The sequence below is a fragment of the Canis lupus genome, chromosome 2 (assembly GCF_048164855.1).
Source record: "Canis lupus baileyi chromosome 2, mCanLup2.hap1, whole genome shotgun sequence".
In the NCBI taxonomy this organism is placed as follows: Eukaryota; Metazoa; Chordata; class Mammalia; order Carnivora; family Canidae; genus Canis; species Canis lupus.
Window position 1 is genome coordinate 64323007 of NC_132839.1, and position 25511 is coordinate 64348517.

The 25511-nt window shown below is 47.0% G+C and overlaps 1 protein-coding gene across 2 annotated transcripts in view; it reads left to right on the top strand.

The window, feature by feature from the left end:
• Positions 1 to 25511, top strand: part of FAM184B (family with sequence similarity 184 member B) — a 132643-nt gene that overhangs the window by 58081 nt on the left and 49051 nt on the right. For both annotated transcript variants that reach the window (XR_012020230.1, XM_072804681.1), the window contains exons 2-5: positions 3470 to 4222; positions 5012 to 5147; positions 6302 to 6441; positions 6978 to 7184. Coding sequence is in view for 1 of the 2 variants with exons in the window: in XM_072804681.1 (XP_072660782.1) it covers positions 3470 to 4222; positions 5012 to 5147; positions 6302 to 6441; positions 6978 to 7184 (1236 nt within the window). In the remaining variant the exon portion in view is untranslated. The remainder of the gene's footprint in view (positions 1 to 3469; positions 4223 to 5011; positions 5148 to 6301; positions 6442 to 6977; positions 7185 to 25511) is intronic.

Genomic DNA, 25511 nt, shown 5'->3' on the forward strand with positions numbered 1-25511 from the left:
ACTAGTCATATGGTTCCCTATAGATACAAGGGGGCTAGGAAATGTGCTCTGCTCAGTAGCTGTTACCCTGCAGCTACTCTGTGGAAAGAAAGCATAAATCCTTATGAACCTTATGATGCACTCAACTTCCTCCCAAGTGCCTATGAGACAACACACAGAAGTTATATTGTTCTTGCCCATATGAAGGTTGGCATGTAAAAGGGAATAGGTCACCCCAAAGTTGCATAGGCAAGGCTAATTTTTCCTGGAAGTCTTTCCTATTAGACCCCTTCTGTGTTTCCATAGTAACTGGTGCTGATCCCTCTCATAGCACTTACAAGATATTGGAACTTTACAGATTCTTGTTTGACTCTCCCATTAAATTATAATATTTTTGAGGCCACAAATTTAGTTGTTTTATTGACCAGCATATTCTGTGCCCTGCATGGAACCTGGCACTTCTGAGAAGAACAGTAAATGCATAAAGGAATAAACGGTTGAATGGGACAGTGAGGTGCAGTGTAGTACCGTGTTGTGAGCATGTACTTCAGAGTTAGTCAAAATTTCTTGTCTCTTATGACCTTGTGAAAGTTACTAAGCTTCTCTGAACCTCAAATGTTCATTCTTAGTATGAGGAGAAAAATACCAACTTTGCAACGTTGCTCTGAGGATTTTCTGAGATTATGAGTATGTTTACAGCACCTATGGGCTAGGCACATAGTAAACCCTGGAAAAATAGTATTTATTATTAATACAAATGGCAGCCAGTGGGATACCAGTTTCAACATTCACTTATTCCAGATACACTCCTAGATGCAAGCCATGAGAAGCCATAGAAACCAAAGATGGCCAAATTGTGTGCAAGGGTGATGAGAGGGAAGAGTGTGGGGACAGAAGCTTCATTTCATTGGGGAGAGGGTCTTCCTAGGAGGGGAAGGGGACTCCTTCCCTTGTCCTTGCCCTCACAGAGTGTTAGATTGACAATTCTCAAGGCAGTGCCTATTCTCCCAAGAATTCACAAAATGTTAAGCCTGTCTCACACCTTTACAACTACATCGTTTAAGACAGAGCTCTGATCTCTTCTTCATTCACTCATCCATATAAGAAATATTTTAAGAGTATCCACCTTGATCCAGACACTGGGAATGAATAGTAATGAACAAAGAAGACCAAGATCTTCTCTCATGGAGCCTACATTTCAGGGAAGAATACAGACAACCCACTAATAGTTATGTCACATGTAGACAGTGAAAAATAAGATTTTTGGCAGCATTGTGGGTATATGGTTCCTCTTTCTCGAGTTCTGCAGTCTCAAGATAAACTGTTAGGAAATGTATCACAGGTGATAGTTCTAGTGCTGTCATTTGGCCTTCTTCAACTACTGCTTCTTAATTATGCACACACACACATACACAATTACCCAAAATTTCCTTTCATATTATGTTTCTGATGGGTCTACTTTATCTCATAATCATCTAAGCCCCTGTGGTTGTTTTCAGGGTTTTTGTTTGTTTGTTTGTTTGTTTTATTTTTTACTGTTTTAAAGCAATAGAAACCTTTTAGATTCTTTCTAAACTCCATGTCAGGATAACCCCAGTGTAAAAGCAGTTCTTCTCTGACTCAAGAGGGGTTTCCACCTGCTTTTCCTCCACCAAGTTCCCTACAATGGCCCTCAGTCTCTCATCAAGGAACTCAGGGCTACAAGGAACACAGTTTGAAAGCCATGAGTAAAGTCTTACTAAGTAGTGGGAAACTGATAATGAAATTCAAGCCCAGTTCAGTACACAACACTCAGGAACAAGGGAAAAATAGCAAACCCGTAAAGGTTAAGGATTTGCAACTGTATGGTGGAGACTTTTCAGAAGAATGCCTGGGTGGCTCAGCGATCTGCCTTCGGCTCAGGGTGTGATCCTGGGGTTCCAGGAACGAGTCCTGCATCAGGCTCCCTGCATGGAGCCTGCTTCTCCCTCTGCCTGTGTCTCGGCCTTGCTCTCTGTGTGTCTCTCATGAATAAATAAATGAAATCTTTAAAAATAAATAAATAAAAGATATTATTTATTTGAGAGAGAGAGAGACAGAGAAGGAGCTGGGAGAGGGACAGAGGGAGAAGCAGACTCCCCACTGAGCAGGGAGCAGTGTCTTCCCTGCTCAAAACCCATCTCTCTGTGCTCCCCTCTTCAGGCATTTTGACTTTAACTATCTATTCTCATTCTTGGGGGTGGCCCTTCTGGGTTCTCTTTGGGGTCATTCCCGTCATCAGGCAGATACACTCTGGACTCACATCAAGCAAACAGCAGCCACAATGGAGCCATCCTGATTCCCCATCCCCTTCATCTCTAGCTCAGGCTTCCTCCTCTGAGCTCCAGAAATGTCTGTTTGCTTTGATGCCATCTCCAGGAGGCAATCACGTTTAATTTGTCCAGTACAGAATTCTTGATTTTCTTCCCCATGCCTGTCCTACATGTAGTTTTTCCCTGTGGCTAAACATCTATCTGTTTGTTGCTCAGGTGGATCCCTGCGCCCCACCACGCTCCCACCTCCCTCATTCTCTTCTCTGTAGTAATAAAGGTCTATATCCTGTTCCTAAAGTTATGGAGAAGCAGTCTTACACCGTGGATACATTTCTAGGGTGAGTGTTGTTATCACCAAGGAGTGTGTACTTGATCAAAGGCTCTTCCTCTGTTTGTTGACACAATTGTGTGCTGCTTTGTCTCTTGGTCTGTTCATATGGTATATTCCATTAACTGATTTTTAGATGTTAAGTCAACTTTGCATTCCTTGGATAGATCCCACTTGGTCATGGTATATAATCCTTTTTATATGTTGTTGAGGTCTATTTTCTGATGTTTTGTTAGGTTTTTTTTTTTTTAAGGGGGTTGTTTGTTTTTGTGTCCCAAAGTATTCTTTTTTTCTCTCACAAACTGGAGCTAGATTTATTTATTTATTTATTTATTTATTTATTTATTTATTTATTTATTTTTATTTATTTATTTTTAAAGATCTCATTTTTATTTATTTGAGAAAGAGATAGGGAGATAGAGAACACAAACAGGGAAGGACAGAGGGAGAGGGAGAAGCAGACTCCTTGCTGAGCATGGAGCCCGACATGGGACTCCATCCCAGGACCCCAGGGTCATGACCTGAGTTGCAGGCAGACGCTTAACCAACTGAGCCACCCAGGCGCCCTCAGATTGAACCTTTAAACCCTTTTCTGGATTTCCTTGACACTCCAGAGGTCCCCTTTGGATCTCTGCCACAGATCTCTCCCCTCTGTGGCTTTTAAGAGTTATCACTGCCTAGACTTTGCTCCCGCCACTCCCTGCCTCCTTGTAGGTTTCTCCTGGGGACAATTTCCAATAAATCACTTCCACACAAGTCCTCTTCTCAGGTGCTGCCGGGGATCAGCCTCAGTCACTGGCATGGAGGAGAAGCATCTCTGGTCACGCTGCCCCTCACAGACATTCACCCGGCTCTGTGGATTTTCCTGCAGGTGATTTACGCCCTCAATACCCGCCAGGATGAAGCGGAGGCCAGCATGGAGGCTCTGCGGGAAGCCCACCAGGAGGAACTCCAGAATGCCGTGGCGGAGACCAAGGCCAGGCTCCAGCAGGAACAGGGCCATGTGGAGGAGGAGGCCCTGCTCCAGCGCATCGAGGCCCTGGAGAGCGCCCTGGAGCTGCAGAAGAGGCTGACACAGGAGGCCCTGGCGCAGTCGGCCTCCTGCAGGCTGGAGACCAAAGAGAGGGAGCTGAGGGTGGAGGCCGAGCACGCTGAGCGGGTCCTCACCCTGTCCAAGGAGATGCTGGAGCTCAAGGCTGACTATGAGAAGAGGCTCCGACACCTGACGAGCCACGAGGCACCCCAGTGGGGGCGGCTTTCCCAGGAGGGCCCCGAGCCCAAGGGAGAGCCAGGCCACAGCCACGAGATGCGGGAGGTGCTGCTGGAGGTGGAGCGGCTGCGAGCAGAAAACCAGCAGCTGAGCAAGGACTACGCCCGCAAGGCAGAGGAGCTGCAGGCCACCTATGAGCGGGACACCGAGACCATCCGGCAGGCCATGCAGCAGTCGGTGAGCGAGGCCCTGTGGCAGTGGCAGGAGAAGGAGACGGACCTCCGCAAGAACTTCCAGGTCCAGGAGTCGGCCCTGCAGGCCCAGGTCAGGAAGCTGGAGGGGGATCTGGAGCACCGAGGCCGTAAGATAAGTGACTTGAAGAAGTATGCCCAGAAGCTGAAAGAAAGGACTCAGGTAAGGCATGGTCTCTTGATGGCTTTCCACTGGGATCAGAAATACAGTCCCTGATTTTATTTTATTTTTTTATTTTTTTATTTTTTGGGTCAGTCCCTGATTTTAACACCTACTATGTGTCAGCCACTGTGCAGGGCACTTGACAGCTATCCAGGTGATTCCTATTATTTCCCTTGCATCCAAGTACATTCTGTGAGGATGTATTTATGGAGTGCTTCCTACGTACCAGGCCCGGGCTATGGGTGGGAGACCATGGCGAGCCGGACAAGGTCCCTGACCCCAGAGAGCTTAGACACTTAGAGTTTCCAGAGAAGAAGACAGTTTTTGTCTAGAAATTGAGAGGCTTAGAGGCTAATCTCGCTGGGCCTACAGCTAATGTTTCTTAACTCATTCTAAAGCCCTGCTCATCCCAGAGCGACTTGCCTGTCCCCAAATCCTTGGGGCTTGGCTTTCGTGGGGAGCCAGACCACTGACACACCCCACACACTCACAGAGCCCCATCTCTCAAAGTTGCAGCAGCTAATATTCTTAATAATCCTTGAGCATTTTTCCTGTCCCAGACGCTTTCTCACATTTAATCCTCACTACAGAAGAGTGAAATAGCATGCCCAAGGTCACACAGCCCATCAGGATGAGTAGGGATCTGATGAACGGGAGGCACGGAGTTCCAGAGACAGGAGCTGACGCTGTGCACTGACCTACCTTTCAGATCTGATGCCGGTTCTGTGCACATTGCGTGTCTCCACAGAGAACTGCCCCAGAGAAATGAGACCCTTTCTGTCTTTTTAGGACCTGGATGTGCAGCTCAAGGAGGCTCGGCAGGAGAACTCAGAGTTGAAAAGCACTGCAAAAAAACTGGGGGAGAAGCTGGCTATTGCCAAAGACAGACTGATGCTGCAGGAGCGTCCCGTGAGCCAGAAAACTGGTGAGATGCACTACCACGGGTTTTTTTACACAGAGAAGAGCAGCTGTCAGGTTGGCTGGTGCTTCTTGCAGCCTTGAGACGTGGAGGGAGCAGAGCGAGGGGCAGAGCTGTGTGATCTGACTCCTGGTAGGTGAGCTCAGTCCAGGAGGGGACAGGTGAGCTGCCTCCCAGAGCTGCCACAATACAGAGAGCTAAAAGGCATGATACAGAGGGACCTTTTGCCCTCAAATACTTCTTCCCTGGGCCTACCACATGCCCGAACTTCTCCGCCCTGGCTTTTCATCCATGCTTAAGCAACACTTCGTATTTTTCCCATGATTTCACACAGTCTCGTTACTGGGTCTTTCCAATAGGTCTGTGAGCGGGTGTCATCAGTGTCCCCCATGGTCAAGATGAAGAAACGAGGCTGAGGAAGGCTAAGTGGCTACCTCAAGGCCACTAGCTCGAGGCCACTGCAGAGTGCCTTCCAGTAGAGTCTTTTATCAGAAAGTTCTTGAATACCCACAGTGTGATCAGCTTGATACTAGGAGATGTAACAAAGGCACAAAACATGGGCTCTGCCCCTAGGGAGCATATGGGACAGTGACTTCACAGCCCAGAGCAATATGGTATCATATGGTGGCCCAGGCAACAAGGGAACGAAGTGTCCGGGAAAGAAGTCACCATGGGCTGGAAAAGAGTGGAGGAGGAGAGGTTTGAGTTGGAACCAGGAGTATGTGGAGGATTTAGTGCAGTGTTTTCAAAAGTAGGGCATGGATACCTCCTGAGAATATGGGAAGAAAACAATGAGCATTTCTAGTTATATTTATTTTTTGTCTTATGCTTTGCATTTAAATCTTTCGAAAGTATATATATCCAGGAATGTGCTCAATGTTTTTTTCAACGTATGGAAAGCACCATCAAAAAGCTTTGACGATAATTAGTTTAAGAAGCTAGAACAGGGCAACCGTTTGAACTCAGGATGCTGCAGGAGCAAAGACGACAATCACCACTTTGACAGCGCTTGAGGGCCAGAAGGCCACCGAGCAGGAAGTCCACTAGGCAGTGACGGGCAAAATAGTCAAAGAGCAGAATAGGTACCTGGCTGCAGAAGACCTTGAGTACAAGGTCAAGGCCAGGGGCATTTTAAATGATGTTAAAACTTACACTTGCAGATGACATGAAGACGGAACTAGTTTCAGAGAAGGAAGCCCTAGGGAAGGTGAATGACCTTGAAAGCCGCAGTCTTCATCCTCAGCAGGACCCAAGCCTTCCCAAGGAGTGTTTGTGCACCAAAGGAGGCCCAGACGTACAGGTAATGTCTGACCCATTCCTGGGAATGGAGAAGTCACAGGAGGCTTTGCCAGATTGAGCTTTGGGTAGAGGCCAGTCTCCAACTATGACAACCACTTGGCAGCAGCAGGTCCCATGGTTTTAGGGGTAGATGTGTGGGTGTGAAGTTCCAGCAAACTTCTTGCCACTTGGAATTAGGCTACTAAGGAATATAGCAAAATTCTCCCAACTTCTATCATTGGCTCCTGGGAAACTGGAAACTTGCACAGGACTCCCACTATTGGTTCCAAATTGAAACAAGTAAAGCATTCTTGAGACACCGCCCTAGTGGGCTGGAACGTCTGCTCCTGTGACCAGAGGTACACAATTCTAAGGAGCCCTTTGCTGATGGTGGATAGAGTGAAGTCTCTTACGAAGATGAGAAATACGGTCTTACGAACTTTATGGCATCTTGTACTACATGCTGTAAAATCAGCGTGTAAATGTTGTACCAATGGCAATTCCTTGCTCCCCACCTCATGCTGGCAGGTTTACAAGGGCCTTTTTCTTTTTTTACAGACCAAGAAAGAGGCGAATACGGAGATGGAATATATGAAGCAACAATATGAAGAAGACCTTCGTAAAATCAAACATCAGACAGAAGAGGAGAAGAAACATCTCAAAGACCAGTTAGTGAAGCGGCTGGAAGACTTGGTGAAGAAACATACCCTAGAAATCAAGTCTGTTCGCTCTTCGGTGGAGGCAGAGAGGAGAAAGCTGCAGAAGGTGGGACCCCCTTCAGAAATCCTGTTCAGATTCTCTCTTCTTTCATCTCCCTCCCTCCTTTTCTCTTGTATTTCTCCCTTCCTTCCTCAGACATTTACTGAGCTCCTGCTGTGTCCACATCTAAGCTTTTTTTCTGACCGAGGGAGGTGAGGGTCTTTTGGAGACACCCCTCAAGCTGTAGCCAGTAGGTAGGGCCTAGCATCGTTGACAGGAGGTAGAATTGTATCCTCTGAGCATTTAACTGAGGAAATTCAACTCTCCTCAGCACAGAGAGAAATAACATGAAGCAAGCACCCAGGCCCTAGCAGTTGCCTGGATTCAAAGCCCAGCTCTGCCACCCTACAGCTCTGTGAGCACAGTGAATTATTGAACGCGGGCCCCTCAGAGGGAAATCTTGCATGCCTTAGGTTCCTCATTTATAAAGCAGATGATGATAATAGCACCTCCTAGACTAGCTGCGAGGATTAAATGAGGTAATCTGCTTGGGAAAGCAAAGCATAGTATGTGCCTGGGGCATAATAGGTAGATGCAGGTGATTAATCAATCAGTGGCTTGCCAATGTGAGAGAAGATTCTTGGCCTCTGGGTACTGCTCCAACTTCCCATCAAAGGAGGCAGTTTTCTGCTTGAGGAGGAATGCAAAGCCTCATCTCTTCTTGTTTGCTGGGGAAAGCAAATAACACCGGTGACTTTTAGGAAAAGAATGAAGTATAAATCAATAGTATTGTGAACATAGTCTCTTTACGATGCAAAAGCCTGCATTATCAGCTTTGACTCTTTGCTCAAAGACAATCATAGAACGTTGAGGGATGCGGTGTTACGTGGTGGTTAAGAGTAGTAGGTCCTCAATAAATGTATGTGGGGGTAAATAAACTCACAGAAGACCCAAACTAGTCCAGGTCTAAGAAGTTCTGACACTTCCACTAGCTGTGTGACCATGGACAGGTCACTTAACTTCTCTGAAACATGATTTCTAAAATAAGGATAAATACTTCGAGGGCTTGTTATGTGGATTCCTTATGGTAGTGTATAAAAACTTTTACTTAGCTCAGTGCACAGCATGTAGTAAAAGTTCGGGAAATGGCAGCCCCCGTGGCTCAGCGGTTTAGCGCCACCTTCAGCCCAGGGCGTGATCCTGGAGACCTGGGATCGAGTCCCACGTTGGGCTCCCTGCATGGGGTCTGCTTCTCCCTCTGCCTGTGTCTCTGCCTTTCTCTCTGTGTGTATAAATTCTCTCATAAATAAATAAAATCTTAAAAAAAAAAAAGTTCGGGAAACAGTGGCTGTGATTAGTTACCATGTCCACTGGGTAACATCATGTGTGTTAATATCAGTTAGTTGCCTACTATACTTTTTTTTTTATTTTTCATTTTTGTGTGGGCTCACTATAGTTTGTAAAGCATTTTATTCTTAGGAACACGTTTCATCTTCCCAACAGGATTACAAAATGAATGCTCATAATTAATTAATTAATTAGTTAATTAAATTTTTAAAGATTTTATTTGAGAGATAGAGAAAGAGAGAGAGAGAGAGAGAAAGCATGAGAGAGGGAGAGAGAGCATGAGCTGGGGGAAGGGGTAGAGGCAGAGGAAGAAACAAACTCCCTGCTGAACAGGGAGCCCAATTAGGGGCTGAATCCCAGGACCCTGGGATCCTGGCCTGTGCCAAAGGCAGACACTCAACCAATTGAGCCACACAGGCGGCCCAAGAGGTGTTCATATTTTGGAGATAAGAAAATAGGCTCAAAGATGTCATGTATCAATTCACACAGTGAGTGCTGGAGCCAGTATTAAAACCTGATAGCCTGAGTCCGGAGCCCATGGTTCCCACCTCTGACCTGGGCAGAAAGCAACTGTATGGAAAGCATTTTCCTCTCATGAGCTGCAAATGGTCACACAAATCCAATCCTCACACAAATAGCTGAGCACTTTCTATCCAGAGCCACAGTCAGTGGGAGGAACAGTAGCTCTCCCAGAGCTACAGGTTACCCTGGTAACCTGTCAGCCAAGCCTGACTCTGAATGTAGAAATCCCATTTCGGCTTTAATCAAGGGACATGAGTCCATTTGGGAAATGAATCACATAGAAATAAATCGTGTTTCCCTCCTAATTTGGGGTGGGGGTTATGCTCCCCTCCTTTTTTTTGAGGATCCCTTAGACCATTTATGTTGAACATAATCATCGCTAAGTCTACCATGTTGCTGTTTTTCTTTGTCCTATCTGTTCTTTTCTTTCACTTCTTTTTCTGTTTATTTTTGATTTATTGAATTTATTTCTTGTATTCCCATTTTTGTCTTCACTGATGACTTATTAGCTATTTTTCCTCTTTTTTAAAGATTTTTTAAATTTATTTGAGGGAGTGAGAAAGCAAAGTGAGCAAGAGAGAATAGAGTGGGGGGAGGGGCAGGGGAGAGGGAAAAGCAGACTCCCCCCTGAGCAGGGAGCCCAATGATGTGATGTGGGGTTCGATCCCAGGACCCCAGATCATCCCGAGCCAAAGGCAGACACTTAACTAACTGAGCCACCCAGCCGCCCCTCTATTTTTCCTTTTTTCTTGCGGGGGTGGGGTGCTCTAGTGATTATTCTAGGATTTACAACACGTTTCTCTAATTTATCATTGTCTGCCACCAAATATTATTTTACTTCACACACACATACACACACACACACACATATATTCACTGTACAAACCTCACAATACATTTCCATATATCTCTTCCTGACCTTTGTGTAATTGTTGTCATACATTTCACTTTATACATATTACAGGCTCAACAGTGCATTGCTTTTATATTTCCTTAAAAAGTCAATTATCCTGTAGAGGTAAGTTTTAAATGAGAAAAAAATATTTGTTATATATTTTATATTTTTAAATTGTAATATTATATTTATAATTTCCCATTTCCCATTTCTGCAGTCTTTGTTGCTTTGGCCTGAAGAACTCCCTTTAACATTTCTTGTGGTGTAAGTCCACTCACAGCAAATTCTCTGTTTTTATATGTCTGAAAATGTCTTTATTTTGCTTATTTTTGCTAGATTTAGAATACTAAATTTACGTGTGTTTTTTTTTTCTTTCTAAACTTTAAAGATGTCATTCAACATTTTTTGGTTTGCATTTTCTTCTAATGAAACCTTGGCAGCTCTCTTATTCCCCCTGTGTATAATAAGTCTTTTTGTTCTCTGACTGCTTTTGAGAGTTTATCTTTGCCACTGGCTTCCACACCTTCATTATGGTATGCCATGTATGAGTTTCTGCATGTATGTTTTTCTGCTTGGGGTTCATTGAATGTCCTGGATCTGTGGGTTTATAGTTTTTTCTAGTTGGGAAATTTTAAGGCCATTACCTTCTTCGACCTCCCCTCCTTCTTATATCGTCCTACAAGTCACTGAAGCTCTGTTCCATTTATTTTTGGTCTCCTTGTCTCTCTGTGCTTCAGTTTGGAAAGTTTTTGTTGCTATAGCTTCAGGCTCATTCATCTTTTTTCTTTTTGTGCATCATATAATTTTTTAAAAGCCTATTTGGTTTATTTTTTCATTTCCAAAATTCTATTTGATCCTCCTTTACCGTCTCCCTTTCTCTCCTCATTATATTTATTTTCCTTTAAATTCTTGGGCATGTTTATAATTGGCTCTTTTAGCATTCTTATCTGTCATTTGGGGTTTGTTTTTTTTCTCTGGTTGAATTTTCTCCTGGGTATGATTCAAGTCCCATTTTCAAGCTTCTTTGGATATTTAGTAATGTTTCATTGGACACTGGACATTAAGCGTTTAGAGTGTTAACGTGTTGAAACACTTCATTTTGTTATCACCATATTATGAGGGCTGAATTTTGTTTCAGCGAGCAGTTAAATTACTTGTGAATCAGCTTCATCCTTGCCAGACTTATTCTTTTTATTGTTAAAAGGTACCATTTTATAGGCTTTAAAAAATTTTTTTTAGGATAAGTTTAGAGTAACATTTGCTCTGGTGCCATTTTAGCTTTACTACTGAAGTGTGACCCTTTGTGGGGTGTAATGCCCCATGTATTGATTAAGATTGGTGTTATTACGATTACTGATGGTGATTCCGAGTGACATCTTTGACTTTGTACTCATTGACTCTTGCTGCTGCCCCATGAACTTTATTATAAATACATTCCAAACAGTAATGTTTCTTCTAAAAACAAGTTAACATATTTTCCTTTAAAAATATGAAGTCCAGGTGATGATGTCATGTGGGCCATGGTGAGAGCCACCTGATGATTGACCAGCTGAGTTTCCTGGTGATTGACCGCATGAACAAGACCAAGCTGAGAGCCTCCTGGTGATTGGCTGGGGCGCAGTGGTTCCCACAGGAGGCATTGGGATGAACCCTGGCTGTTAGAAAAGCCCAGCACCAAACACGCCTGGGTGGCTCAGTGGTTGAGTGTCTGCCTTTGGCTCAGGTCGTGATCCTGGGGTCCTGGGATCAAGTCCTGCATCAGATCCCTGCAGGGAGCCTGCTTCTCCCTCTGCCTATGTCTCTGCCTCTCTATCATTCTCTCTCTCTCTCTCTCTCATAAATAAATAAATAAAATCTTAAAAGAAAAGAGAGAAAAGTCCAGCACCTGCCAAAAGCATCGCTGGAGGCAGAGAGGGCCCCTCTGTTGCAGCAGCTTCAACTCGGGTTCTCTTCCAGGTTCTGCATTCCTGCCACTGGCAACTTCTCCCTGAGTGGTCCTACCCCAACCTCTCACCCACACTATTCACTCCACTTCATGTGCACTTCTACCTTTCTGCCCCTCTGGGATCCTGTAAGTCTTTATACCAGCACTGGGCATCACCTGGACCCAAGCCCCGCAGCAGGGCTGGCCAGACCACCCCCTTAATCAGTCCTATTTGGCAAAAATGTGGGGGGCTCTGAGAAGCACAGTTTAACGTATCCTCATCCAGTCGGGCAGAGCCCCTCTAATCCTCTGGGGTCATAACCTGGCTCAGCACAGGGAAGCCAGTGTCATGTCCTGAGGATCCCCTGGACATTCTGCTGAGCTGGAGCTTCGTTTCCAGGGTCAACACAGGAGAAACTAATCCTCTAGACACATGTAGAAGTGGAAGCACACCAACCCCACAGTACAGATTCTCTGAAAGAATCTCCCAGAAATATAGCTGATGTGGAGGTCTCTGACCCAACTCAGCGTGGGCCAACAAGTCTCCAGGATGCTAGGCTTGCCAGGAGCCCTCCAACTGGGAGCCCTCCAAATCAACAGAGCACAGAACAATTGAGTCTTCCAGCTGGACCAACCAAGAGCCCTTTGACCACGAGCCATTGACCTAGATCATCACTAGGCAACCAAATCCCCTGGACCTCCAGACAATGGGTAATTCTCTAAATCAACTCAGTACAAGGCTAACAAGTCCCCAGAACAGTGAGCCCACTAGGCCCCCTTCTGCCAAAGCCCTCTGCCCCAGCCCACCATGGGGTAAACAAGTTGCCTAGACACTGGGCCTACCAAGAGCCTTCCAACTGGGAGCCCTCAACGCAGCAGAACACAGGGCACTTGAGTCCACCAGACACTAAGCCAACCAGGAGCCCGGTGACCTAGCTCTTCACAGGATGAACAGGATGAATCTCCTGGACACCCAGGTGATGCCAAGCTTTCCAGCCCATCAGTACAAGATGAACCGTCTCCCATACCCTTGGCCGTTGGGGAGTTCTCTGACCAACTTAGCACAGCGCTGTGGAGTCCCCCAGAGCCTGGGCCTACCAGAAGCTCACCAGCTCGGTTCAGCACAGGGCAAACTAATTCCCTGGACACCGGGCTGATGGCAGGCTTTTTGATGAGGATGAGGACAAGGCTACCAAGTCCCCCGACCGATGGAAAATGCTCCAAACTCAGCATAGTGCTAACCAGTCCCCAGGGCAGTGGGCACCCTCATAGTAACAGCCTCTGACCCAGCTCAGTGTGGCACAAAAAAAGTTACCTGGATGTACAAGGAGTTCTCCAACTCAGCAGAGCACAGGGCAATCAATCAGCTGAGGAGCCCCTCAACCAGGAACTAACTGACCCCAATTAGCCACAAGGCAATCAAGTCCCCTGCACTCTCCACCAATGAGGAATTCTCTGAACCAACTCAATACAGGACAATGGACACCACCAGACAGTGGGCCCACCCAGGAGCCCACTGACCCAGTTCAGCACAGAGCCAGCTAATTCCCTGGACACCTGGCTAATGACCAGCCCTTTGACCCACATCATTTCAGGGCAAGCCAGTCCTCTGGAGCCCTGGCTGATGAGAAATTTTCTGAACCAACTTAGCAAAAGCCTAACCAGTTCCAAGGACAGTGGGCTCACTGGGTGTCCTTGTTCCCAAAGCCCTCTAACCCAGGTCAGCATGGAGTCAACAAGTTGCCTGAACACTAGGCCAACCAGGAGCCCTCCAACTTAGCAGAGCACAGGGCAACAGAGTCCACCAGACACCAGGCCAACCAGGAGCCCTCTTACCCAGCTCATCACAGGATGAACTAATTCCCCCGACCCCCCAGCCCACCACATATGGCATATGGCCACCAAGTCCCTTGAACACCTGGCCAATGGAAAATTCTCCAAGACCTCTGGTCAGCAGAGGGCTAACCAGTCCCCAGGACGGTGAGCCCACTGGGCACCCACATACCACAAATCCTCTGACCACACTCAGCATAGGCCAAACAAGTTGCCTGGACACTAGGCTAACTAGGAGCTCTCCACCTCAACAGAGCACAGGGCAATCAAGTCTTCCAGCTGGGCCAACCAGGAGCCCTCTGGCCAGAATCCCCTGACCCAGATCATCACAGGTGACAAAGTCCCGTAGACCCCTGGCTGATGGGGCATTCTCTGCAGCAATGCAACATAGGGCTAAGGAGTCCCCAGAATAGTGGGCACACTGGGCCCTTGTACCAAAGGCCTTTGACCCAGCTCAGCATAAGATAAACAAGTTGCCTAGACATTAGGCCAACTTGGAGTCCTACAACTGGGAGTCCTCAACGTAGCAGAACACAGGGCATTTGGGCAATTGAGTCCACTAGATACTAGGCCAGCCAGGAGCCCTCCAACTGGGAACCCTCTACCCAGCAGGACACAGGGCATTTGGGCAATTGAGTCTACTAGATACTAGGCCAACCAGGAGCCCTGTGATCCATCTTATCTGGTGAACTAATCCCCAGGACACCCAGCTGACCACAAGCTTTCTGACCCACATCAGCACAAAGCAAACAAGTCCCTGAGATCCTTTGCTAATGAGGAATTCTCTGAACCAACTTAGCACAGGGCTATGGAGCCCCCCAGACACTAAGCCCACAAGTTGCCCACCAACCCAGTTCAGTACAGGGTAAACTAATCCCCTGGACACCTGGCTGATGACAAGCCCGTTGACCCAGGTCAGCACAAGGCAAGCAAGACCCTTGGACCCCTGGCCAATAGAATTCTCTGAACTAACTCACCATAGGGCTAATGTCTCCAGAACAGTGAGCCCACTGGGCACCCTTGTACCACAGGCCCTCTGTCCCAGCTTGGCATGATGAAAACAAGTTGCCTGGACACTGAGCCATCTGGGAGCCTTCCAGCTCAGCAGAGCACAGGCATCATGTCTTCTAGCTGGGCCAATCAAGAGCCCACTGACCAGGAGCCCACTGACCCAGATCAGCACAGGGTGAACAAATCCCCCATATATTCAGCCAACCACTAGCCTTCTGACCCAAATCAGCACAAGGCAATTGAGTGACTTCCACCCCTGGCCAGTGGGGAATTCTCTGGATCAATTTAGCACAGGGCTATGGAGTCCTCCAGACACTGGGCCCATCAGGAGCCCACCAACCCAGTTCAGCACAGAGCAAAATAATTCCCTGGATACCTTGATGATGGAGAATTCTCTGAACCAACTCGCACAGGGCAAAGGGGTCCCCAGGACAACAGGCTGAAGGGGCACTCTGGGACCAGGACTACTTTGACCCCAGTTAGAATGGACCAAATGAATTCCCCAGATATCTGAGCTAGTAGGAGCCCTCCAACTAGAAGCCACCCCACCCTGCTCAGCGTGAGGCAAATGAGTTCCCTGGACATGCTGCAGACCAGAAGCTCTGCTACCAATCAGCAAAGGACAAATGAGTCCCCTGGCCACCCAGACAACCGCAAGCAATGCATTTGTCCATTTCATAGGTCAAAGTGAGTGTCACAGACTCCGCTGTTTGGGAGCCTCTTGTGAGCCCTATAACCAGGCTCAGTTCAGGGCAATGAGCCCCTGTATAGCCAAGTGACTGGGAGACCTTGGACGTGGCTCAACACAGGGCAGATGAGGCCCCATGGACACCAACGGACCAGGGATTCTCCAACCCTGCTCAGCACAGGATAAACAAATCTCCTGGACAATGGGCTGAATGCAAACCCTTCAAGCCAGAGCCCTCTGACCCAGCTCACCACAGGGCAAAAGAGTCCCCTGGACACCTGACCAACTGGAAGCTCTGCCACCCCAGCTCAACAAAGGGTGAATGAGGCTACCAGACACTTGACAGTCCAGGAATTCCACCCAACTTAGCATAGGGCCAGAGATTCCCTTGGATGCCTGGCTGTCCAAGAGTTTAGTGCAGGGAAAAATGAGTCCCCTGGACATCTCCTCCAGTGGAGGAGCCAGGACAGAGACTGTGAAGGTAGAGGTTCCTCCCCCTGTGGGAGGCTGACCCCTCCAAATGTCACTCAGTTGTGGCTGAATGCCGAGGCCTGACCAGCGCTTGGAACCACTCAGATTGCCATCCCCATATTAGGTCACTGTGTGGACATACTGGTGGGCCTGGCCCTCAGACCTCTGGCCTGGGACCAACTTCAGCCTGGTATCCTGGTGGCATGTCATTTGGGAAGCCTTCATCTTCTGGGGAGTTCTCTTTGGAGGGAGCAAAAGACACCATGCCTTAAATGAGAGAGGCCAAAACCTGGGAGGCCTGCCTGTGGAAATGAAATGCATCGAGAAATCTGACACATTCGACAGAAAGTTGGAACTTGTGAAAGAAGCTTTTAATAAAAGAGGGAAAGGAATAAATCTCTCTTTCAGAAAGTGTCTGAGCTAAAAGATTTGCTCTTAGTGTGTGAAGAAGGAAACCAAAGACTGAGAAATCTGCTTTGTCACTGGGTATCACAGTTCTTCCTATCACAGGAAGAACATAATTGAATGCCTTGCCCTAGAGTTCGGCTCCCCTGGCCACAGCATGAGGAGGCTGGGAGCAAGTTCCAGATGAGACTCAGGCCGTGAGCATAGAGGAGGCATAGGTTGAGCTTCTCCAGGCTCAGGACAGGTGCTCCTGCCTGGAGGGGGAGTGGAGGCCTCCAAGGACAGGCGAAGCAGTGGGGTCAGAGGCAGGCTGATGTCCATGAGCTAGAGAGCTCCGCCAGCAATATGCATGGCTTCCTGGAAGCGTTTGCCCATGGTGATGGTGATGGTGATGGTGATGGTGATGGTGATGTCCCCATATACCCCCCTACCCAGGAAGGAGGGCAGAGAAAAGGAGCTGGGGTGGACTGGGGTTCACCTCCTGGAGTGGGAAGTAACATGAATTTCAAGATTTATATGATCTTTAAATAAACACTTTAATCACGTAAACATAATTTATTTAAAATAAACAATCCCTGGGTGATTGCAATGCACACCCTGAAATTATAGGCACCACCAGGCATCACAAGTCACTGTGTTCTCCAGAGGATGGGCAGGGGTCTCCATGGCTCTCCATAGAGAGCTGACACTGAGCACAACCTGCCCGTCCTTGTCACCACTTTCACACATGCTGACTCCTCTAGATCTCAAAGCCAACCACTGAGGTGGGTGCCATTCTGATAGAAAAGAGAAGCAGAATATCCTCACACAGGTAATTCTGCAGAGACCATTTCTGGCCCAGAACCAGTTTATATTAAACCAGTTTATATTAAACTTGGGTTTGGACTCTGATGTTATGGCTGCTAACTCCAGTCACAACAGCAGGTGCTTCTCAACTGCAGGCTCCCGCCTGATGCGGGTCTTCAAAGAGCACATGTGAGATGAAGACCAGGGTGGAGAAGGCCAGAGGGGGAGGCCATTCCCTCTCTCTGAGGAAAGTGGTGTGGGGTGAGGACAGTAGGTAGAGCCTGGAGAGGGTGAGGTGGTGGGCTGCATGCTCTGAGCCAAGGAAGCACTGCAGGGTTGCAGGGAGAGATGTGGAATTTGCTCTGCTGCTCTAGGTGTAGGACTGGATGGAGGTAATGAGGCAGAGCAGGAGACAGGTGGGAACAGGTGCATCTGGGAAGCTGGAGGGTGTCTGTGGACCCAGAGGGTGGTGGTCCCTTCTAAGAGGCAGAGCTGGAACTGATGATGAATTGGATGCTTGGGAGGTGGGGAAGGAGGAGGAAACCGGGTCTTTCCAGCTCCAGCTCCAGGGGCAGTGGGGTGGGAGCTCAAGTGAAGTGTGGATCCCAGTGAGCTGGGGCCCACCTGCAGCTCCAGCCAAGGTGGAGGTGAACAGACTCAAATTGTGGCACCCGGGTGGCATTCAGGTCAATGCATTCCTAGCATCCGGGGGTAAACTAAGGAGAGTGGTGAAGAAGCTAGGTATGGGGGCAGGGGGGAAAGGTGAACTTGATAGAGATTTGGGTGAGAGGCAGGCTGTGCTTCTAAGATGGTGGTGCCTAAGTCATTTTGAGAGTTGCTGGTTGTGGGAGCCAGTGGGGAGTGTGGTAGAGTTCAGGTAACTGGGACTTGAGGGGCAGGTGGATCACTTCTGCGACCCAGCATTGAGAACGTCCTCTGCTTAGCTGCTCAGACTCAGCTCACCTGCTCCCCAGGTCCCCAGACATAGCAGCTTTCTGGAGACGAAGGGACCAGTACACCACTTGGGGAGTGTATTCTGGAGCTGCTCACCCCTTCTGAGTCCCCATCCTTTATCTGTCAAATGCAGACAACTCTGGTAGGAGTGGAGGTCAGAGGGTGAGTGGGAAGAGGCAGGAGATGGCAGGTTAGGGAGGGGATTTGCAGGGTCAAAGGACAGATGGAGTCCTTAGGTGGATGGAGCGGAAGGAGGGCAGGAGGGTTCACTTAAGCTACTTCCTGTCCTGGCTCTTTCCTTCTTGAAGGCAGAGCATCAGCTCTGGGAGGAGGGCACACTGGGCACTGCCTTGGCCCCACACCTGTCCTTCTTTGCCCTATTGGTCACAGAGTGCCCCAGCCCAGCACCTTCCTAGCCACAACCCAATGCTAGATCCCTCCTGCCTCCTCCACCACTGCTTGGCACCCACATGGTGGGCCCACTGGGCCCACAAGGAAGCCTTGGTTTCCAAAGAGCCAGGGTGGGAAGGCTAGCCTTAGGGAGCTAATCTGGAATGTGTTGACAGTTACAGCCTCAGGATAGATAGATGGATAGATAGATAGATAGATAGATAGATAGATAGATTTATAGATCCACAGGAAGCTGCAGGTAATACAGAAAGGTCCCTTCAGAAAGACACCTATCACCCATTTTACCCCAGTGGTGACATCTTACATCACTGCAGAGCAGTGTTAGCACCAGGAAACTGACATTGGCATCATGCGTGTGTCTGGTTCCATAATTTTATCGCGTACATTCACATAAGCAACAGCACAATCCAGGTGCAGAACTGCTCTGTCAGCATGAAGATCTCCCTCATGAACCCACCTTTGCCCCCACCCCTCCTGCCTTTGGCCACTACCAATCTGTTCTACATCTTGAGAGTTTTGCTCTTTTGAGAATGTTACATGAGTGAAATCCTACAGCTGTGAGCTTTTGAGGGTGGTTGTTTTTTTTTTCATTTTCACTCAGCATAATGCCCCTGAGATCCATCCAAGTTGTGTATATCAATAATTCTTTCTTCTTTAATGCTGAGTTGGGTTCCATATTATGGACATATTACCGTTTGTTCATCAATTCACCTTTGGGGGACATTTCGGTTGTTTCCAGCCTTATGGGTAAACACATAGTGAACATTTGTGCACAGTATTTTGTGTGAACTTAATTTTTCATTCTCTGGGATAAATGTGCAGGAGCATGTTTTTTGGGTTGTAGGGTTTATATTTAGCTTTTGAAGAACCTATCAAACTATCTTACTAGAGTGACTATACCATTTACATCCCACCAGTAATGTATGAGAGATCCACATTCTTTCCAGCATTTGATGTTTTTACCAGTTTTTATTTTAACCAGCTGTCCTCACAGGTAGGTAGTGATACAAAGGTTTTTGTTTGCATTTCCCTAATGGCCAGTGATGTTGAATATCTTCTCATGTACTTATTTGCCATCTGTATAGTCCTTTTGGTGAAATGTCTGTTCATATCTTTTGACCATTTTCTACTTGGTATTTCATGGGGTTTTTTCCTGTTGAGTTTTGAGAGATCCTGATATATTCTAGATACACATTTTTGTCAGATACGTAGTTTGCAAATATGTTCTCCTCTTCTCTAGAGGAGAAAGATCCTAGCAGGATCTTTAATAGGGCAAATGTTTTTACTTTGTTTAAAAAGATTTATTTATTTATTATCAGAGAGAGAGAGAGAGAGAGGGAACATAAGTGAGGAGGAGGGGCAAAGGGTGAAGGAGAGAATCTCAAGCAGACTCCATGCTGAGTGCAGAGCCCAATCCCACGACCCTGAGATCATGACCTGAGCTGAAACCAAGAGTTGGACACCTACCTGACTGCACCACCCAGGCCCCCCAAAAGTTTTTACCTTTGATAAAATCCAGCTTATCAAGTGCTTTCTTTTATGGATCATGCTTTTGATACCGTTTCTAAGTACTCACCAAGCAAAGTAACAGAAATTACTCTTCTAACAAATACTATAGTTTTTGCTACATTTTCACAGGTTCAGTTCTTTCTTCCTTTCCTTTTCTTTTTTTTTTTTCAGTCGTTTTATCTCTGTTGTTCTGATGAGATAATTTCTATAGTTCTGTCTTCCACTTTTATGACTCTCCTTTAGATTCCTTTCCATCCTGCTATATTGAGCCTATTTACTGTGTTTTTAAAATGTTCAGTTATTGTATTTTTCCAGTTCTACATTTCGATTTAGTTCTTTGTATCTTCTGTTTCTTTGCTGAGCTTTACTATTCTTCTTTTGTTTCAAAGATATTTGATTGCTTGTTGAAGCATTTTTATGATGGCTACTTTAAGATCCATCAGGATCTCGGCTTTTGGGGTCTTTGGATAGTCTAACTTGTTTAAGATGACATTTTTCTTGTCCTTTGTATGATGAATGTTCTTAATTATATCCTGGATATTTGGGGTGTTATGTTAAGAGACTCTGGATCTTCTTAAATCTGGTGTATCAGCAGGTGATTGGTCTCCAGAAGTGTGGCTGCAAGTGCAGTCCCAGTTAGGTGCTCAAACTAGAAGGAGCAAATCAGAGCCTGGTCAGAACAACAGCTGCTCGGCCTGGCCAGATGCAACTGGGAAATTAGAGGACAAACCATGTGGAAAGTCACATCGTCATGGCATTATTCCCTGCAGGCAGCAATGAGGGCACATGACAACTAAAAGCACGTTGTTTGCTGAATTTATTTCTAAGGATGGATGAGAACTTTATAGTGACCAAAACACTGTTTGGGAGTGGGGAATCCTCAGGAAGTGTCTGCTTCTGTGTGTTAAGCACAATTGCAAAAAATAAGAGTATGCTGGTGGAAATCAGGAGAGATGGGCTTACTGGGATGGTTGGCATTGATGTTGGATTTGCTCAAAACTTAAATCAAAGTGGCCCTGTCTTACTAGTGTCCTCATCCCAGGCCTCATCCACCCAATGCCACCCCCAACGCCCTAGAGGGAGCCTGGGCCAGGATTCAAGCCCTAAAGATGGATGGACTGGCTCTGCCAATGAGCTAGGGCACTGCACTGACATGAGATGGGGCACACATTCCCATCCCTACCCACCCACCCCCAATTTCCAACTTGGGAATGACCTCTGCCCTCATTCCCATCACCAAAGCATAGTTATAGGGGAAGAAAAGCCTGGTGGTCAGCCCACCTGGAAGCCCCAAAGGTCAGTCTCTCCTTCCTCTACATCACTCTGGGGCAGGCTTGGGGTCCCCCACATCCCTCAGGGAAGTGGACCCCCAGCCAGTGACTCCAGGACCAAGGATCTGGTGGAGGGCTCTCCCTCTTGGCAGCCACCCAGGACCATTCTGAGGCCTGGCCCAGCTGTGAGTCCCAAGTACCTGCCTCTTGAAGATTCCCTCCTGCTCAGGTTAGCCAAGGCCAGCTTCTCCACTTACACTGAAGAACCCAGGTGACACAGAACTGCTGCAGTAACTTGATTTTTCACGTCACTCTCAATTAGAAGGAAGGGAATATCCTCATGCTTTCCAAAGCATGGATCGGGCATTTCAATCTGAATCTGTCTACACCCAGAATGCCTACCTGACACGCCATCATGTCTGGCCCCACAGGCAGAGGAGTCCATCCATTCAGGGCTAATGAAAATCTATCTTTGAGAAATTCTTTTGCCAAAATAACCCTGAAGTTATGCTACACAGAAGTCAATTTTTTTTAAATGTAAGTGGTGGGGGATCCCTGGGTGGCGCAGTGGTTTAGTGCCTGCCTTTGGCCCGGGGCGTGATCCTGGAGACCCGGGATCGAATCCCACGTCGGGCTCCCGGTGCATGGAGCCTGCTTCTTCCTCTGCCTGTGTCTCTGCCTCTCTCTCTCTCTCTCTCTGTGTGACTATCATAAATAAAAAAAAAAAAAAAAATGTAAGTGGTGGCCTGAACCACACTCTCAAAGTCAGGCATTTCAGTTCCACAACAGAAAACTGAAGATGAACTCACGCTGTTCATGCCATGCTCCTCACTGCGACAGAGGCAGGAGGACTGGACTGCAGGATGGTGGGCTGGGGCGGGTGGCCTGGCTGCAGCTGCAGAGGTGCCCTGGGCTGACTCACTGGAAACAGCGTTCTGTCGCAGGACAGCCAGCCTGAAGGGAGCATGGTTGCACAGCACTTGTAGAAACCCTTGTAGACATGTTTTCCACTATGAAAAATGAAGGAAATGCCACGGGACAATGGTGTGCAAATCCACAGAGATGGTCACCCTGACTCCCCATCATCAAGTGGCCTCATTCTCCCACTTGCTCATGACCAAAGTGTCCTCCTGAACTCCCTCTTCTCAGTGTGCCTGTCAGCCATTTCCATCTGTGGGGACAGTTTTTTCACTTTAGGTCCATTTGTCAAGGCAACAGCTGAAGCTATAATTGATTACAAAACCCTGGGATGTTAGGCTGTGTAAAATTAGAAATAGCCACTGCTTTCTGCTAAGGATCTTTCTAACAGGGGTCTATACTGTCATGACAGTGAGCATGCTTTGGCAGAGTTAATGAGTGTCTCTACCAGGAGGTATGTTTAACGAAACTTTTGTTCAACAAAAGTTTCAGTGACTGGTGACTGAGAAGCTAATCAATGAAATAAAAACATCAGAATTTTGCTGAGAGGATGGGTTCATTTCTGATGGTTTGGGAGACAAAAGGATAATGTAGATATCATTTTTAGCAAATGAACTCTCCAAACAACAAGTCCTGCAAAAGGGATCATAGATTTACTGAAGAGACTGTACCCATGCTCAGTGTCCACCTCATGTGACCTTACAGTCTAATTGCACCCCTCTTTTTTTCTAAGTGACTGAGCCCAGGGCCACAGGCCTGACCTGGACTTGCCCCCACAGAAAGTGTAAGGGTGTCCTCCGGGTGATCAGTAGCAGCATCTCTTTAGATGCTCAAGTCAGACATGACTTCTTCTTCATGTGTCACATTCAATTAGTTATCAAACCATTTGTCCACTTCTTTGATGGCCCTGGAATATATCCAGTTCCCTCTGTCTTTGGTGGTAGCACGTTGGTCACCCACCATTTCTAGCTGGATTGTGCAATGATCTCCTTACTGGTCTCCCTGTGTCCCCTCTCCATACTTCCTTGAATCCAGTCTCCATTCCAAGGGGATCTTCTGAGAACTCAGCCTGGGTTTCAAACTCTCCAAAGGCCCCCTATCATCTTCACAGTGTAGTTCAAATTCCTTCATGTGGTTTTTAAGACTCTACATGGTTGGACTCCTGTCTGCCTCTCTGGTTTCATCCCATACCACTCCTCTGTTCAATTCTGTCCTCCAGCCTTTCATCATTCATTTGATATTCTTTCCCTTCTTGGCCTTAATGCCTAGCTCCCCTTTGACAGGGAACCCTCCCCCCACCAACTCCCAAATTGACCTGTGTCATTTTGTCTAGTTTCTACTGATCCTATTGGTCTTGGTTTAAATATTGGTCTTTCTAGAAGCTGCCCCTGCCTGGCCTAGTGTCTGGTACCCCCTGTACCTACCTTAGCATAGCTGTCACTGTATTTCATTATAATGAAAACCTATTTACTACTTGTTTTCCCCACTGGGATACCCTGTTCACTACTACATCCAGTGATGTGTTAGAGCCAACTTGTACTGACTCCTGAGAGGCTGTTGTCACATCTTTTCCCAACTCTCTGTTCAGAGAGATCATGGTAGTAGTTTGAAATCAGCCACAGTAGGAGCACTTAGACCATGGAAATCAACAAATGCTACAAATCAATTTGATTGATTTATTGATTGATAGGAAGCCAGTTGCTTAACATTGACCAGCACACAGTCACTGTATCCCTAGCTCCTTCAATACTCAGAATATAATAAATACTCAATTAATATTGATTGGTTGAATGAGTGAATGACAGGTTTCCATTTAATCTCAGATCATCACCCATCACACAAGCCTTTACCCCCCACATTCCCATGTCAGCTAAAGTGCTTCTCACTCCTTGGAAACAGAACAAGGCTTTAGTTCCTGAAGGCTGGGCTTCCAACTTCTTCACCCTGCTTTGCATCTGGGGCCTGTCCGTGGGGCCTCCCTCAACTTTGCTGTCACAAAGGTGGGAAGACTTTTCAGTCAGGTGTTTGAACTGGATGCCCCATTTCCCTTAGGATGGCAGAGAAGTCGTGCAGCCAAGCAGTCAGCCTTGCTGAGTTCAAATCTTGACTTCTCCGCTTACTGGCTGCATAACCTTGAGCAAGTCATTTAACCTCTTTAAGCTTCATTTCTTTGTTATGTAAGGAATTTCAACAATAGTACTCAGTTAATAGGATTTTCAGAGGGATCAAAGTGAGTATTTGTATAAAGGACCTGGCAAACGGTAGGCACTCAGTAAGTGTCAGCTGCTATTATTATTCCATTTGCTTGCCGTGGGAGCCGAAAGGTCTGTAATCAATTGACAGCACAGAAGACCAGAGCTGCACATAACCTCAGCTTCACAAAAATACTGGAGTGTCCCAGGGCTCTCTGTTTTTGAATCTCTCCTGTATTCCTTTATTTTCTCTAGCTTTTTTCATCCAAACATGTAGCTTAATATGTTCTATATGCTGATGACTCCCAGATGCATATCTGTAATCCAGAACTCTCTCCTGATTTCCAGACCCATGTGTCCACCTGCACACAGGACACCTAACAGAGGTCTCAAATTCAGCATGTCCCCAACGAGCTCCTCCTGCTGTCCACCAACCTGCTTCTTCTTCTGTCTTCCTCATCTGTGTTAATGGCAGCACCATCGTCCCCCTGCTTGAGTTAGAAACCTTGGTGTTGTCCTCAGCGCTTCCCTTTTCAAGATGCTAGCAGTCTACTGAGAAAACATCTGTGGTTCTATGCCTGTCGCCAGGTCCAGCCCCCTTCAGCTCCCGCCTGGGTTCCTGCCTGAGCGCCCTCACTGGCTTGCCTGCTGCCCTGCCTTTCCCCTCCCCCCTTCAGTCTGTCCTCAAGACAGAAGCCAAGTGACTTTGCTAGAGCTGAGTCATATCACTCCACTTCCAAATGTTGGCTTTCATCTTACTGATCTATCTTTACCATAATGTATGAGGCTTCCTGTGGTCTTCCCCGTGTCCTCTTACCCTCACATCCTCTTCCCCCTCTGTCACTCCACTCCAGTCACAGAGGCCTCCTCTGTGTCCTTAGAACATTCCAGGGCCTGTGCAGGTCCCGGTGTTCTCACACCAAGACATCTCGTTGGCTAGCCTTCTTCCTTAATACAGGCCTTTGCTCCAGAGTCGCTTTCTCCCAAGGATTTGTCTGGCCAACCTATGTGAACTGAACCCAATCCCTTCGACCCTCCATAGCTCCTTTTCCTGCCTTGTTATTTCTCCTGAGCGCTTGTTGCCATCCAAAATGGCGTGTACTACATTGCACCCATTGACTTGGCTGCATCTTTTATGCCGACATGAGCTCCTGGCAAGTAGATGTTTTGTCTTTTCTTATCTCCAGCTCTGAGAACATTGACAAATGGTAGGTCTCAATAAGTATCTGGAGTTTCAATAAATATCTGTTGAATCA